The sequence below is a fragment of the Urocampus carinirostris genome, chromosome 2 (assembly GCF_059441175.1).
Source record: "Urocampus carinirostris isolate Australia breed hairy pipefish chromosome 2, RoL_Ucar_1.0, whole genome shotgun sequence".
In the NCBI taxonomy this organism is placed as follows: Eukaryota; Metazoa; Chordata; class Actinopteri; order Syngnathiformes; family Syngnathidae; genus Urocampus; species Urocampus carinirostris.
In genome coordinates this window covers 66,820,803-66,838,651 of record NC_142350.1, presented here as the reverse complement: position 1 = coordinate 66,838,651, position 17,849 = coordinate 66,820,803, and the positions used below count along the sequence as shown (strand labels likewise).

Genomic DNA, 17,849 nt, shown 5'->3' with positions numbered 1-17,849 from the left:
CCAAACTTCAAGCTCGTTTCATATGTTGAAAACACAATATTAAAATGCGAGGATTTTCAAGGATTTAGAGTACTTGTACAAACCCTGTGTGGGCCATTTGTGGCCCTCAACACAATAGTTTGAGGTCTATGACATAATATGAGAACCTCACGTGTGGAGTTTGCATGTTCTCCCCGTGCTTGCATGGGTTTCCTCCAGGCACTCGTTCCAAAAACATACATGTCAGGTTAATTGGCCGGTCTGAATGGTCCCTACGTGTGAATGAGCGAGTGAGTTGTTCTGGTGTCCCCTGCCCACTGCCTGAAGATAGCTGGGATGGGCTCCAGCACCCCCGGGACCCTACTGAGGATAAGATAACGGATGGATAGATGGATGGAAATTCTAACCCGGCAGTTTTCAAATAGTGGGGCGGATGCCCCTTGGAGGGCGCGAGGCTCCATCAAGGGGATCATGGGCGTGCTTAACCTGGGGGTACTTTCTTCTTTTAAACTTTCCAAAGAATCAAGTACAATAGCACCTCCACTACACTAGGGGGCAGTGGCGCTCTCACTGGCAGTGTTTTGTTTACATTTAACCTCAACGCCATGCAAATAGCAGAGTATAAGCATAGATACAAAGTGGATCAGAACCTCAAATGAAAAATAATGGACCCGAGGAGACAGACTACTAGGGGGTGCGCGAGAGGATTTCTTCTTCCAAGGGGGTGCGTGACAGAAAACAGAAAAAAGTTAGAATCACCAAAGCTTGAGATCTTGACATACATGATTTATGACATGATATCTCTGCATTATTAACAGTCATAAAGCAATTAAAATGATTGGCAATGAGAAGAGTCGCTAGGTACAGTTATTGCAACTGAGTCACTTTGACGGGTGCCGTGCTAGCAAAGTCCAGGAAGAAAGGTCCTTCCTGTTTGGGCAGGAAGGTGGTCGGGACCACGTTGTAGACCCCCGCGGGAACGTGCTCGCAGTCCATGTAGCAAAAGCCGCACCTTCCGGAAAAAACGTGAGAAAAAATGAGGTCACTTGGGGGAAACACAGCAGTTGAGTCAACTGTGACTCGTCGTTGTGGTTTGACGAGCCTTTTTAGAAATCGAAGCGTTTCCCGTAAACCCAACTTTCAATGTGAGACTAGTTTGAAACGCACGAAGCTAAAACTCCTGGATAAAAATCGTAAACCCTACCTAAGATTGAAATTGGAATTCCTGCAATCCAAATGTGACTCCCTCAAATACAAGATGTGAGATGAACCTGCCTCAAAATCACAATATGACAATACACAAGCATCCATCCTCACTTTCCTTAAAACCCTACCTGCTTCTAATCCATTTCTAAAAGCCCCAAAGATGGCTTAAGACCTTACCAAATAATTGAAACAACAACATTGCCTGGTTATTTTATGAAATGGCTTAAAACCAAATTTGATTCCCGTACTAAAACCCAGATTTAATACCTGATCCTATTTGAGAACCCAACTCAAAGACTTGGATCCCCAATTCGTATCCAAACCAAATTTGTGACAAACTTTATTTTCAAATTCTCACTCAACCCCCTAACGCAGGTTTGAAAGCCTAACATTGACTTGATACCTTATCAAATTTGAAACCACAATCAGGTCATGAAACCCCGTAACCCAATTGAAACAAACTGTGGTTAATCGAAAATGTTTTAGAAAGCAACCACTGACTACAAAAACCCTAGCTATGAAAATCAATTTCTCAAAACCCTTGCACTGGATCAAAAACCTTACCAGAGACTTCAAACCCAAACATTCCCTGGAAATTTTATAAAATGACTCTGAGCCGAATTTCAAACCGTAACCTGGCAGTAAACCCAAATCCCATTTAAAAGTCAAGCCAAACCGTGTCCTAAAGATGATGACTGACTAAAAACCCCATCTGTTTTAAAACGATTTCAAGTAACCCCAACTCAAACAATTCCGAAAACTTTAAATTCCATCATGTATTATAAATCATGTGAAATAACCCAAAACCAAATTAGATACCATAACCATGCTTGAAACCCTCATTTTTCGGGGTAAAACCTCGTATCTCGTCCATCCTCCATTTTCTTAAAACCCTACCAGCTTCTAATCCATTTCTAAAAGCCCCAAAGATGGCTTAAAACCTTTACCAAATAATTGAAAAAACAACACTACCTAGTTATCTTATGAAATGGCTTAAAACAAAATTTAATGACATACCGCAACTAGCAGCTTGAAACCTGAATCTTATTTCAAACCAAACTCTTGCCCATTCCATCCCGGTATCAACAAGGGGCACACTGATCTAAAATGTAAAACCTCTTTTAAATTTATTTAAAACTTACCCTAAAGCTGGCCCAAAACCTAAGCAAAGATTGAAAACCCTGAAACTAATCTAGTCAGTACCAAACCTCACTTAAACATTCACCACTGTCTCAAAACCTTAAACCTATGTTAAATACTTTATTATGCATTCAATACGTGGACTGAACAATTAGGGGAAAAACACTGGACCCTGTGTACAGTAAGATCAAACATTGAGTTGGATCCGGCCATCTCTGTCTGTCCCTCACCCCCTCCAGGGTTGGGTAGGGTTACTTTAACTGGATTACTTTCAATTACTTTTGGATTACTCCAATAGCAAATATGCTAATAAAAGACAAAAGAAACTAAATATGAATAAAACGATGACTCACAACACGTGGTAAGCTTTCTCTCCTGGCTTTGATCTTCGGCAAAACTAACATAAAATGCGACAGAAACAAAATGAAAAGAAATCCAAACAGCTTGCCAACATCATTTTTGCCGTTCCGTGTATTCCGTTACTCCCCGAGCCTGCACAAAATTCAGTCATTTTATTCATATTTAGTTTCTTTTGTCTTTTATTAGCATAGTAATCCAAAAGTAATTGAAAGTAATCCAGTTAAAGTAACCCTACCCAACCCTGACCCCCTCATACACCCCCCTCCGGAAGAAAACAAAGCCTATGCAACAAGGACAGTACAAACATCTTTGTTCCTTTATCTCTTTGTTTTCTTTATCCTCACTGTAAAATGTGGACCTGGAGTGCCATGTCCAATTTCGTTGTCACAATATATTCAACCCATGTTGTAGCAATGACAATAAAGCTATATTCTATTCTATTCTATTCTTTTTAAACACAATATGAAAACTCCAGTATTTAAATTTAACACTCACCGCTAATATTCGTACCCTAACTTTTGCCCGTCCCAAACCTTCTATCAAAAGCTACCAATCACTCAAAATTCTGATCCTGTTTTATGAAAACCCTACCCCAGTTTTAAAACCTACCTGTAGTCTCCACTACTCCTTTTTGTTGTTGAAGTGGAACCGGCATCGCTGGTGGTGGACACGGTGACCATCTCGAAACCGACGCTGTATTGCCTGAGCGGGTAAAAGTAGTATTAGTACACGGATTGTACACGGCATCGTTTCCGAATTAAAACCGTGTTGAACAGAGGACTTCAAAACATCTAGGTCTTTACTTAACTCAGCGCTTTGTAAGAAAAAATGCTAACATGCTATGCTACATGAACAGCATGAGGGCTTAATACAGTGGAACCTCGGTTTTCGAACGCCAGTTCGGACAAATAGGAGTCCGACCAAAAATTTCGAGAAATTCTTGCTTGGCTGTTCGGTCAAAAAATCGGAGTTCGAACGCCGGTATGGCGTGAGTGTGCAAGCTAGGGTGCGATGCTGAGCGGCGTACGGGTGTTTTAGCCCCTTATTATGCCTCCGACAAAAGTCAGTGCAAGCAGCAAAGTTGCTACAGGTGAAAAAAGAAAAGTAGTGCGTACAACTATTGCATTTAACAAAGAAATAATAGCCCCACCGTCCACCTGCGCCTTCTGCTGACCACCACAAAGGTAAGAAATCCTATTTATAATTCTTTTCTTTATCCTTTTTCTTTATTTTTACACGTTCATGTTAGCGTAATCTTTCGTACAAAAGATTACGGTAACGCGAACGTACGATTAGCCTGGGTTAGCTTTATGTTTACGTTGAACATTCAAGGTAAACATTCAGGGTGTTGGAACGGAGCCCCCTTTCCAATGAACCGCTCACCACTTGTTGTGGGTGCTAAATAACTTGTAAACGACCTGATTTTTTTCTTTTTACACGTTCATGTTAGCGTAATCTTTCGTACGGAAGATTACGATAACGCAGACGTACGATTAGCCTCGGTTAGCTTTATGTTTACATTAAACATTCAAGGTAAACGTTCCGGGTGTTGGAACGGATTAAAACGATTTACATTATGTTTAATGGGAAAAATGATTTCGGTGATCGAACAAATCGGTTTCCGAACAGGGTTCTGGAACGGATTATGGTCGAGAACCGAGGTTCCACTGTATAAGTAAAATAGTCTGCCAATGAGAGCGCCACTGCCCCCTAGTGTAATGGAGCAGCAATCGCACTTGATTGTTTTGTGAAAAACAAAAAAAGAAACGCCCCCCCTTGACTGATGCTCACGGCCCCCCCAGACGGATGGGCCCCACAATTTGAGAACCGGTGATATAAACTGAAGGACAAAGAGGTGATGTGGTGCTGGCGTCGTCATGGCGACAGGCGGGATGAGCAAACAGTTGTTTATTTCCGAATAAAAGCGACGTCCGCTTCAATGACATTAGTTGCGCTGATTTATTGGCCTCTTTAACTGTCTGCATCGCTGGTCTACGTTTATTCTCGTGTCCTCCGTTTTGTCAACAACTGTGCCAGACGGTCATCGGAGTTTATTGTGAGTCATGGGACCTAATTCAGAACCCTAGCCGGTAACCCGAAGAGCACTTTAAAACCCGAGTTTTAGGCCCAAACTCTAGTTCGAACCCCTAGTGGGAAACCCTAGGAACGCTTAAAAATGATAGTTTCAGGGCCAAACCCTAGTTCAAAACCAAACCCTAGTAACACTTTAAAACGCTAGTTCGAAACTCGAGTTTTAGGCCCAAACACTAGTTCGAACCCCTAGTGAGAAACCCTGAGAACACTTTCAAACGCTAGTTTCAGGGTCAAACCCTAGCTTGAAACCCTATTGGGAAACTCTAGGAACGCTTTAAACCCTAGTTCAAAACAAAACCCTCGAAACACTTTAAAATGCTAGTTTGAAACTCGAGTTTTAGGCCCAAACTCTAGTTCGAACCCCTTGTGGGAAACCCCGAGGACACTTTCAAACGCTAGTTTCAGGGCCAGACCCTAGCTTGAATCCCTAGTGGGAGACCCTAGGAACGCTTAAAAATGATAGTTTCAGGGCCAAACCCTAGTTCAAAACCAAACCCTAGTAACACTTTAAAACGCTAGTTCGAAACTCGAGTTTTAGGCTCAAACACTAGTTCGAACCCCTAGTGAGAAACCCTGAGAACACTTTCAAACGCTAGTTTCAGGGTCAAACCCTAGCTTGAAACCCTAGTGGGAAACTCTAGGAACGCTTTAAACCCTAGTTCAAAACTAAACCCTAGAAACACTTTTAAACACTAGTTTGAAATTCGAGTTTTAGGCCCAAACTCTAGTTCGAACCCCTTGTGGGAAACCCTGGGGATGCTTTCAAACACAAGTTTCAGGGCCAAACCCTAGCTCAAAACTAAACCATAGGGGGAACACTTTAAAACACTAGTTTCAGGGCCAGACCCTAGCTTGAATCCCTAGTGGGAGACCCTAGGAACGCTTAAAAATGATAGTTTCAGGGCCAAACCCTAGTTCAAAACCAAACCCTAGGAACGCTTAAAAATGATAGTTTCAGGGCCAAACCCTAGTTCAAAACCAAACCCTAGGAACACTTTAAAAGGCTAGTTCGAAACTCGAGTTTTAGGCCCAAACACTAGTTCGAACCCCTAGTGAGAAACCCTGAGAACGCTTTAAACCCTAGTTTCAGGGCCAAACCCTAGTTCAAAACTAAACCCTAGAAACACTGTTAAAACCTGAGTTTTAGGCCGAAACCCTAGTTTGAACCCCTAGTGGGAAACCCTAGGAACACTTTAAAACGCTAGTTTCAGGGCCAAACCCTAGCTCGAACACCTAGTGGGAAACCTAAGGAACGCTTTAAAAGGATAGTTTAAGGACCAAACCCTAGTTCAAAACTAAACCCAAAGGGGAACACTTTAAAACGCTAGTTTCAGGGCCAAACCCTAGCTTGAACCCCTAGTGGGAAACCTAAGGAACGCTTTAAACCCTAGTTTCAGGGCTGAGCCCTAGTTCGAACCGCTAACAGGAAATCCTAGAAACACTTTAAAATGCTAGTTTCAGGGACAAAACCTAGTTGAAAACCAAATCCTAGGAACACTTAAAACCCTAGCTCGAACCCTTAGTGGGAAACCTAAGGGACGCTTTAAACCCTAGTTTTAGGCCCAAACACTAGTTTGAACCCCTAGTGGGAAACCATGAGAATGCTTTCAAACATGAGTTTCAGGGCCAAGCCCAAGTTTGAACCCCAAGTAGGAAGTCCTAGGAACACTTTAAAACGCTGGTTTCAGGGCCGAACCCTAGTTCAAAACTAAACCCTAGAAACACATTAAAACACTAGTTTGAAACCAGAGTTTTAGGCCCAAACCCAATTTGAACCCCTAGTGGAAAACCCTAGGAACACTTTAAAACGATAGTTTCAGGGCCAAACCCTAGTTCAAAAGTAAACCCTAGGGGAACACTTTATAACGCTAGTTTCAGGGCCACACCCTAATTTGAACCCCTCTTGGGAAACCCTAGGAACGCTTTAAACCCTAGTTTCAGGGCCAAACCCTAGTTCGAAACCCTATGATCGCTTTGAAACCAGAGTTTCGGGCCCTTAGTTCGAAACCCTATGATCGCTTTGAAACCCGAGTTTTGATCCTAAACCCTAGTTTGAAACCCCAGGAAGGCTCTAAACCCTAGTTCCTGGCCCAAACCCTGGTTTAAAACCATGGCGATAAACACTAGGAACGCATTAAAACCTTAGTTTCAGGCACAAACCATGCTTTAAAAGCGTAATGGGGAAACCCTAGGAAGTGGGAACGCTTGAAAACCCTAGTTTTAGGGCCAAACTTTGAATATAAACCCAAAATGCAACTCGACACCCTAATTGAAACCCAGACTCTGGTTTGAAATTCCAAATTTGTATTAAAACTCTAACTTCGGCCCATCCCTAATTTGAAACTATCATAAAGCCACAAAAACTAACTCGAGGCCCTTCGTTTGAAACACTACGCGGAGACCCTACATTTGCTCTAAAACCCTGACATGAACCCCAAAAAAGCAGTTTTATGTAAAGTAAGTGTATTATTGTCAGAGTTGGGTAGGGTTACTTTAACTTGATTACTTTCAATGACTTTTGGATGACTCCAAAACCAGATATGCTAATAAAAGACAAAAGAAACTAAATATGAATAAAATGATGACTCACAACACGTGGTAAGCTTTCTCTCCTGGCTTTGATCTCTTTGATCTCCTAACATCAACTAACATCAAATGCGACAGGAACAAATTGAAAAGAAATCCAAACAGCTTGCCAACATCGGCGCAGTGGTTAGCGCGTGTGCGGCACAGTTCTGAGGTCGTGAGAGCCTCCTGGGTGGGTTCAAATCCAGCTACCGGCCTTACTGTGCGAAGTTTGTATGTTCTCCCCGTGCTTGCGTGGGTTTCCTCCCGGCACTCCGGTTTCCTCCCACGTTCCAAAGACATGCATTTCAGGTGGATTGGTCCAAATTGTCCCTAGGTGTGACTGAGTGCGTGAGTTGTCTGTCCCCGTGTGCCCTGCGATTGGCTGGCAACCAGTTGAGGGTGTCCCCTGCCCACTGCCCGGAGATGGCTGGGATGGGCTCCAGCCCCCCGTGACCCTAATAAGGATAAGCGGTACAGCTAATGAAAAGATGAGCTTGCCAACATCATTTTTGCCGTTCCATGTATTCCGTTACTCCCCAAGCCTGCACAAAATGGAGTCATTTTATCCATATTTAGTTTCTTTTGTCTTTTATTAGCATTATTGGTATTGGAGTCATCCAAAAGTAATTGAAAGTAATCATGTTAAAGTAACCCTACACAACCCTGATTATTGTACGATGCTCCAATCGTTTACAGGCTGACTCATATGGAAACTTTGAATTTCAGGCGACAGCAGCACCCTCTAGTGGCTGAAACTACTCATAAAAACAAATCCTTTATGCCTGTCCTTTTGCGACCCCTCAAAATTCGACTTGATAGTAACGAAATACTGTTGGAAAGTCAACTTAAACAAGCAACAGCGGAGCAAAAATGGATATTTCTTTTTTTATAAGAACAGGTGTGAGGCTTTTTTTCGCCCACTTAAAAAAAAAAAAGCAAAATTGTGCTACTTTGGTAAAGTCCGCTAGCTTAATGCTAATACACAACACGACACGAGCGCATATCAACCATCACATAATCAATGTAGAATGTAAGATTTTAACCTTTAATAAACCCTTGAAGAAGCAAAATATACAATCGTGATTTCCCAAGATTGAAAATGTCACTTTTAGATAGATAGATAGATACTTTATTCATCCGCTTTGGGAAATTCACATTTCCAGCAGCATCCCTGAGCTGAGAACAATACAATAATAAAGCAAAAAGAATACAATATACAAATACCCAGTGTGACGTGCAAATGCCCACTGTAGCATGTTATATAGAATATCTAAATAGTGCTACACAGAATACATATTGCAAAAAATTCGGTAATATGCAATGTAGGGGGTGTGGTTTAATGTGGGCTTTTACTCTGCCGGGTAGAGTTAAAGAGCCTCATGGCATGAGGAAGAAAAGATCTCTTCAGTCTGTCCGTAGTACAAGACAGCATGCAGCAGCAGCTTTCATGTAAGCATGCTAATTTGTAGTGTCTATTAAAATAAAATAAAAGGCTTTGAAATATTTCTTCGATGGAAAATGTAGGGGGAAAAAACAAAATGACGCTTTTGAAGTATTCGTGGAAGACAAACAAACTTAGTGTTGTTATTTTGAGTCAACGCTAACCAAAAATAAACGGATTGCGGGGAAAGACAGCAAGAGCACAAAAGCTGAGCCTTGTCTCCAACCACCGGACCCGGGCATGCTTTAATTGAATTGAATTTTCCCCGTCCTGAAAAAAAAAGCGCTGGAAATAAATTACAAAAGCTGACCGGCAAAACTAGTAAATGGCATTGCCCTATAATGACCCAAGAAAGATGTTTTTGAGGCTTCGTGAACTAATTTTATTTTTCTATTTGCTGGTAATCGGGCCAAGATCCCTTACCTGGCAAACAATCCTGGTACGAAAGCCAGAAACCCAATCATTCACTTAAAATCCTAATTGTTTAAAATTAGTTTAAAATTAGTTTAAACCCCTGGTTTTAATCCCTATAATCACTTTAGAATTTTGACTTAAAGCCCAAACCATACTACTCAGATACCCTATGAACGCTTTCAAGTCTGAGTTTCTGGTCTACACTACAGTCTGAACCCCAAGCGGAAAATCCTAGGAACGCTTTATAACCCTAGTTTCAGGGCCAAACCCTAGTTCCAAACCCTTGGGATGCTTTAAAATGCTAGTTTCAGGCCCAAAAGCTGGTTTGAAACCTTATTGGGAAAACCCTATGAATGTCTTAGCGAGGACCCTAGAAACGGGAATTCCCTTTCATGGCCAAAACCTTGATTCAGAAACGAGGCTGGAAACCCTAAGAATGCTATAAATACACATATTTCAGGGTCAAACCCTAGCAGGGAACCTTAGGACCAATGTTCCCTCTAAGCTGCGCGCAGTGCGCGATCGCGCACTGCCCGCACACTGCCCGCACATTCTCAGCGCACAAGAAAATCTAGCCAGCTCACAAAAATCAGGGCTCAAAATTGTAAATTAAGAAGCGAATTAAGTCAAAGTTACAGGGCATGGAGGTCAAAATACACGGGTTCCCCTGACGTTGTGTCCTAAATGCGGTACTTGGAAGTCAATGTCGAACGAAGTTGAAAAGTAAAGTCAGTGGAGTTTGTTGAGAACCGGCTTCTTCGGCTCGGCTCACGAAAAGGAACCGGCTCTTTCGGGTCCTAAAGGGCTCTTCAGGTTGTTTTTGCTTCTTTAATCCCAACATGACCAAATATTATGTAAAATGATGCACAGAATGACTTAAGGGAAGAGGGGAATAGAACAAAAAAGAAAAAAATACCAAAATGAAAAAGTAGTGAAAACCTGAGAAAAAAAGAAACAAAAGGAAGAGAAAAAAGAAGCATGCTGGTTTAAGATCAGGTAATTGTGTAATTTTGTAACTGTAATCCTGTGCAGTCCTTTGAGACATTTTTGTGATTAAGGGCTATATAAATAAATTTGACTTGACTTGACTTTTGGGATCACTCTTAGTCTGGACTCTACCCTTCGACCTGTTCGGCTTGGGTAACCCTACCAGGAGTACGAGACTCCCGCCGACATAGCTCTAGGGGTCATGGAGACGCGCAAAGTGCCCCACCACGATAAGGTGGTGATCCGTCGGGACACTAAAGGACTGGCTCAAGAACAAAACTCTAATTTGAAAGCATAGCCGGAAACCATAGGAACACTAGTTTCAGGCCTAAACTTAATTCAAAACTGTAGCTGTCAAACCAATGAAGGTGTTAGAACCCTAGTTTCAGTCCCAGAAACCTGGTTCAAAACCCTAGCAGGAAACACTAGCGACGCTGAAACAGTTTATAGTTTGAAACGATACTGGGAAACCCTAGGAATGATGTAAAACCCTAGTTTTAGGGCCAAACCCTAATTCCAAACCCTAGCCAGGAATCCTAGGAACGCTTTAAAACCCTTGAATTGCTTTTAAAAACACCATTAGCATGAGCCAATCAAATCAAAGGACGTTACAGTTTTTCTGCTGAGGACAAGAACAATACAATTTAAGCATGTGATTGTTTATGTAAATGTCCATGAGCGCTAGGTGTAAATAATTGTAGGAATGTTTTGGATTTTATGGATGTTCACGCTGGAAGGACAAGATGTTGTCGATAAAGGGATGAGTCAGCGTCCTAATGAACTTGTTTGGGTTCAAATAATACACAAAAACAAGCGTGTAAACCCGGGCAAGGTTGGTGTTATGTGCCTTTCGCTATCAGTGTTGGGCATATTACTTTAAGAAAGGTTGGGTAGGGTTACTTTAACGTGATTACTTTCAATTACTTTTGGATTACTCCTATACCAAATTTGCTAATAAAAGACAAAAGAAACTAAATATGAATAAAATGACTACATTTTGTGCAGGCTTGGGGAGTAACGGAACACATGGAACGGCAAAAATGATGTTGGCAAGCTGTTTGGATTGATTTTCATTTTGTTTCTGTCGCATTTTATGTGAGTTTTGCCGAAGATCAAAGAGATCAAAGCCAGGAGAGAAAGCTTACCACGTGTTGTGAGTCATCATTTTATTCATATTTTGTTTCTTTTGTCTTTTATTAGCATATTTGGTATTGGAGTAATCCAAAAGTCATTGAAAGTAATCACGTTAAAGTAACCCTACCCAACCCTGGTTATTCGTTATAGTTACTCACTACTTCTTCCGAAAAGTAACTGAGTTAGTAACTGAATTACTAACTTATCCCCCCAAAAAGTGCAATTAGAACCATACACAGGGTAGGATATCGGGATCATACTCATATTTTATTCCTGCAGTCCAAATGATTAAAATTGGATGATTTAGTCAAGGGCAGCACGGCGGCGCAGTGGTTCAAAATCAAGCTACCCGCCTTACTGTACGGAGTTTGTATGTTCTCCCCGTGCTTGCGTGGGTTTCCTCTGGGCACTCCGGTTTCCTCCCACATTCCAAAGACATGCATTTCAGGTGAATTGGCCCGTCCAAATTGTCCCTAGGTGTGACTGAGCGAGCGAGTGAGTTTTCTGTCCACGTGTGCCCTGCGATTGGCTGGCAACCAGTTCAGGGTGTCCCCTGCCCACTGCCCGGAGACAGCTGGGTTGGGCTCCAGCACCCCCGCGACCCTAATAAGGCTAAGCGGTACAGCTAATGAGATGAGATGAGATTTAGTCAAATTTTTCACTTCACAACTGCTATTTAAGGTCAACAAAAACACAGTGCCAGAAAACATCCAAAAACGATTCACTCGGAAAGAGGGAAATTATAACTTGAGGGGCTGTAGTAAATTCATAATCCCACTGGTATTGTATTGTATTGTATTTGTTTATTCAGCCAGTATAACCCATAAATGTGATATATACAAGAAATAATTTGACACGCGAACACTCAAAATAATAGATTTAAAAGAATAAAAACAATAGAATAAAAAATATATTGTAGTGTATAATACAAGGTAATTATATAGAATAGTTTAAAAAGACAGAATATGTAAATAACGAGACCATAGTAGAATAGGTCGGAGGAACGCCGTTGGCATAATAATACTATACATAAGCAGGGTGACTGGGATCGTCCATAATTTTTAGTGTCTGTTTTCTAGTTCGCTCGATGTAGATACTTTGCAGGGACGGGAGGCCAGTACCTATTATTTCCTCTGCCGTCCTCACTACTGATTCCATCTTTGGCAATTCTTTCTGATTGACGCGACCAAACCAAACTGTGATTGACCTGGTTAAAACGGATTCAATGATAGCACGATAAAAATGGACTAGAATGGATTGACGGACTCCGAATGATTTGAGTTGACGAAGGAAGTAGAGCCTTTGTCTGGCTGACTTTAGAATATCAGTAGCATTGACAGTCCGTGTGAGGTCAGCTGACAAGTAAGTACCCAGAAACTTGAATGAATGGACCAGTTCCACCTCACTACCATTAATTGACAAGGGCACATGCTGGGGAGGCTTAGTACGGAAATCTATTATCATCTCCTTAGTTTTACCTACATTCAATAACAGATTACTCTCAAGACACCAGGTGGAAAGTGGAAAAGTTTGTGTGTGTCTGTGTGTGGAGGCAAACTTTGGAACAATTTACTAGACGAGATAAACAATGTCCGACTATTCACGTGTTCAAATACAAAAAAACATTACAGGCAGAATACAGAGATGAAGACAATGGCGTATGAGAGATACTAGAGATTGGAAATACTCCGTTTACAACTATAGTTAACCTTGTTGTTATTGTTACTATTATTATATCATAACTGTTATTATTTCTATTGTTTTTAACATTGGTGTCACAAGGATATTTAGTGACTAGTAGCATTATAACGTTAATAGATAGGTACTACGATGATTAGTGTATAAAATATGTGACTATTGTTATTATTATAATTATTGATGTCTGACCTATGTAATATGTATATCCGTGAGACTTTGTTATATTATACACAAGAGGAGCTATCTGTAAAATGTAATTAATAGGGGAGATGAAAGGGTAGGGAAAATAAGCGTCTGCTTCTTACTACCCCTTTTCGAACATGTTATGTTAACATTATTTTGTTGTTGAGTCATTGTTTTTGTCCTGTTTTTATTTTATAATGCCCGAAATAAAGTTTTCATTCATCCAACTACCAGGGACTATTATAAACTTACCGTATTTTCCGCACTATAAGGCGCACATAAAATCTGATTTTTTTTTTAAAAAGCTGACTATGCGCCTTATAATCCGGTGCGCCTTATATATGGATCAATATTGAATTGCAAGGTCTCGCAACTAAGAGAAGCAGCCATACTGGGAAATATTAACCAACAATTCTCTTTTATTTGTGCGTTTGTATAAAGACCCTGAAATGGCTCCTATTAAGAGACACGCTTACAACGCAGAGTTTAAACTCAAGGCGATCAGTCACGCAGTAGAACACGGAAATAGAGCAGCAACAAGTGGAGGAAGCATGAGGATAAGCTGCGCCAAGTAAGGAAGACTAAACAAAGTTTCTGTGGCAATAAAAGCGAGATGGCCACAGTTAGAGGACACACTTGAACAGTGGGTTGTTGAACAAAGAGCAGCAAATAGAAGTGTCAGTACAATAACTATTCGAATGAAGGCAACAGCGCTGGCACGGGAACTTAACATTAAAGAATTCAGAGGTGGTCCTACTTGGTGTGTGTTTACGTTTTACATTTTACAGTTATTATGTTATTGCTTTATTGTTATTGTTTTGCACTTGTTGTTTTTGCACATTACGAGTGTCACTTTATTGCGATTCCACTAACGTTTAATTTACCATATCAGTATCAGACGTTTTTTTGCGTGTTGACTAAATGGAGGAAAAGTAAAATGTTATGCCTTGCTGTTGTTCAAAGATGTGTCACGAAAATGCTTTACCTCAGAGAAAATATTAAAACAGCTGTTTATTCATTTTGGGAGTGAATGAAGATTGTGGAAAGTTTGTTTGTTATCTATTAATAAAGTTTGACTGACCTATCTGACTGTTTTGTTGACATTCCCTTTAGCGCGGCACCATCTAATGGTTGCATAACGTAACTACATCCTCTACTGTAGCCAAGTCAAGTTAAGTCACATTTATTTATATAGCCCTTAATCACAAAAATGTCTCGAAGGACTGCAAGGGGATTACAATTACAAAATTACCTGATCTTAAACCAGCATGCACTTATAGCGCCTTATAATGCGGTGCGCCTTATGCATGGTAAAAGTTTAAAAATATATCATTCATTGAAGGTGCGCCTTATAACACGGTGCGCCTTATAGTGCGTAAAATACGGTACTTCAAAAAGAAGCTGTTGTATGTCAAAAAAATCAAAAATTTTCTGAGGAGTATTCGGTCCATTGAATAGAGAAAAGTCAGGTAGTTAAGTTATAGAAACTTATATTTATTTTTTGCAGCAACTGATTTGTTCTACACTTGTGCAACCAAAGTACAACGAAAATAAACAGTAAACAATATAATGAAATAACAATCGGCAGTAAACAATATAAAGCGTTTAATAGATGTAAAGTAACTTTCACAACCTGAGACAACTGGTCAAGTAGAAAAAGCCTACTGTACTTCAAGTATTTTATTAATTTTAAAACACTATAAATCGAATTTCAATCTATAGAATAAATCACAATCTCTAGTCAGACAACTGCTCGTGTGGACATGTATACTGTACTTCAAGTATTTTCACACAACAGTCACAGTCTTGTTCCACGGACATACTGAGGAGATCATTTCTTCCTCATGCCATGAGGCTCTGTAACTCCACCCGGGGGAGTTAAAGCCCACATTAGACCCCACCCCCACATTTGCATATTACCCTATTTTTATTACAGTGTAGCACTATTTAAATACTCGATAGCAAAACGTTATATTGGGTATTTTTGTATTCTATATCTTTATTTTATTATTTTATTTTTCAACACAAGGATACTGCTGGAAGTGTAAATTTCCCTATGGGTATGAATAAAGTATCTATTTATCTATCTATAAAGTTCAACAATATGAAGTGCGTTTAACACTGCAGTGTAAAATAAATATTTCAAACTCCCATAACCTGAGACAACTGGTCAAGTAGAAATAAGCAACTGCACTTCAAATATTTTGTTCACAGCAAAATTCAACAGTAAAAAAATCTAAAATGACTATCCAATCCCTCTCTCTACTATACTGATAGCTGAAAAGCCTTCTCTCTTGGTGAGGAGAGAACAGCAGTTTTGGAATATTAGGGTTTAAAGGCGCAGGAACCACAGAAAAAGAATTCTACACTAGTTTACCCAAATGAGATGCGTAGTATTGTTTACTCGTGATATTACGGTCATCACGGACGTTTTGTGTTATGGTAGATGGCTGCCGTGTTAGGTTGAATGAGAGCCTTGTTTACGTTTGCGTGTTGTTGGTGTATAAATATGCACATTGTGACATATCCTTAACATGAGACAACATGCTGATTTGTACCAGACAAAGTAACACAGCGCTTTTGACCGTGAGTAATGATAGCGGAAAGAAGAATTAGTTCGAGGAGGCTTTACTGATAAAAATAACAGCATTATTTATAATAGCGTTATTCTCAACACTGCTTCCAAAATAAGTTATTTTTCTAAATTGATTCTGACTCTGTTAAGGCGAGTCGAGGATTTTATATATATATATATATATATATATATATATATATATATATATATATATAATTTCAATGGCAGATTTACTTATGAGAGGCAGCAACAAATAAGAACCAGCTTTTAAGCTAAAATAAATAAAATCAGGCATGGGACAAAAATGTCAACAAGGCCACCCAGAGGCTTGGAGTAGTATTACATATCTGGTAATAAATTTTAGTCTCTTTTTTAAAAATGTATCTCAGTGAATATGTTGCACAAAGTCTGTTTCGAATAAGATAAACATAAAAAAGGAAAATAAATACACACAAAAAAGCCTGAATACTGCAATATCTTGCTACTTCGTGCTCTGTACCTAGCAGGTTTAAAAATATTCCACAATCAATTATCCCAGAATGCATTTAGCTGTGAGAATGGCGGCCAGCAAAACCGTTTTGTGGGGCAGCTCTTTTCGATGTCCTGTTCACCCAAAAAAGAACTGCACTTGTGCGCCTGAAGATCCATTATCCCAGATCATTTATTGCTGTAAGTGGGTACCGGCACGGCGCAATTTTGTCGGGACTGGCGTATTTTTTCCAATTACTATATATTTCCGCCTGAAATGAACTGCACTCGTGCGGTCGCTATCCAATATCCGCAATCCGATATTGCTGCAAGCGATGACCGACATCAGGCATTTTTGTTGACCTGCGTAAACTGAAATGCACGGTTGTCTCCAGAATCCATTATCCCGATCTCACTTCTGAGAGCGCAGACCAGCAGAGTGCACTTTTCTCAGTATTGCGAGCTCTTTTTGCCATTATTTCCGCCTAAAAAGAACTCGTGCTGCCGTGATTCATTATTCCAAATCCCATTTTGCTGCGACCCTGAACCAGCATAAAGCACTTTTTGTCGTGTTGATCTGACCTGCCTGAAATTAAATGGTTGCGACTGTGAACCATTATCCCCCATCACGTATTACTGTGAGCGGGGATTGGTAGAGTGCACTTTTGTCAATCCTTCGGGCTGTTATTTCCGAAAATTTCTTCCTAAATTGAACTTCACTCATGCGATCATGATCCATTATCCCCAATCCTAGATTTCTGCAAGCAGAAAGATCTAACCGGCGATCTTTCATCTCAGGTAGTCTATTACTGAGGCAGAGCGCATTTTTTTTCCGGGTTTAGCCACTGAAAAATACCATTGTGGCCCATCTAAGAAGAAGAGTACTGTTTTGGCCGTGATCCATTATCCCCAGTCCATTACTGCTGTGTAATTTGTGTAATGCGTGACAACTCTTATTTTCCGTTCTTTCCGCCTAACGTAAACAACACCCGAGCGGCTGTGATTCATTTTCCCCGGTGGACTATTTCTGCGATCGGGGGCCGGCAGAGCGCATGACAAAATGAGGGAGAAGGGCTACTTCACGGACTTGTCCATATCGCAGGGGGTTTCTGGTCCCCATCAAACACAATAAACAAGCGATTAGAGTATTACATACTGAGAGATTTCAGAAAACAGAATGTTGTGGAAGCCGGTCGGGCTCAAGTCAAGTCAAGTCATGTTTATTTGTGACACCCTTAATCACAAAGAGTCTCAAAGGGCTGCGCAGACCACAGATTATTGCAAACCACAGACTATTATGCCACCATTCCCTGATCTAAAACCTACACGAGGGCAAGGAAAAACTCAAAAACCTCAAGTCAAGCCAAGTCCTGTCAATTTTTCTGTCCCTTAATCACATAGAGTCTCAAAGGGCTGCACAGACCACAGATCATTGTAAACCATAGACCACCGGTGTCAAACAGGCGGCCAGCGGGCCAGATCAGGCCCGCTAAAGGATTGAATCCGGCCCGCGAGACAGCACTCAGAGAAGCGCAAGAGACAAACAAGCTGCGGTTGAAATATGTTAACTTGAGGTTAAGCCAATTGCCTCGAACAAAGACA

General features: G+C 40.7%; 1 protein-coding gene across 1 annotated transcript in view; it reads right to left on the bottom strand.

Moving 5' to 3' along the window:
- Positions 1–744: 744 nt before the first annotated feature.
- capn7 (calpain 7) overlaps positions 745–17,849 on the bottom strand; it is a 53,410-nt gene continuing 36,305 nt past the window's right edge. The window contains exons 20-21 of the mRNA XM_088327567.1: positions 3,295–3,387; positions 745–991 (exon numbers count right to left, since the gene is read on the bottom strand). Of these exons, the coding sequence (XP_088183693.1) occupies positions 847–991; positions 3,295–3,387 (238 nt within the window). The 3' untranslated portion in view covers positions 745–846. The remainder of the gene's footprint in view (positions 992–3,294; positions 3,388–17,849) is intronic.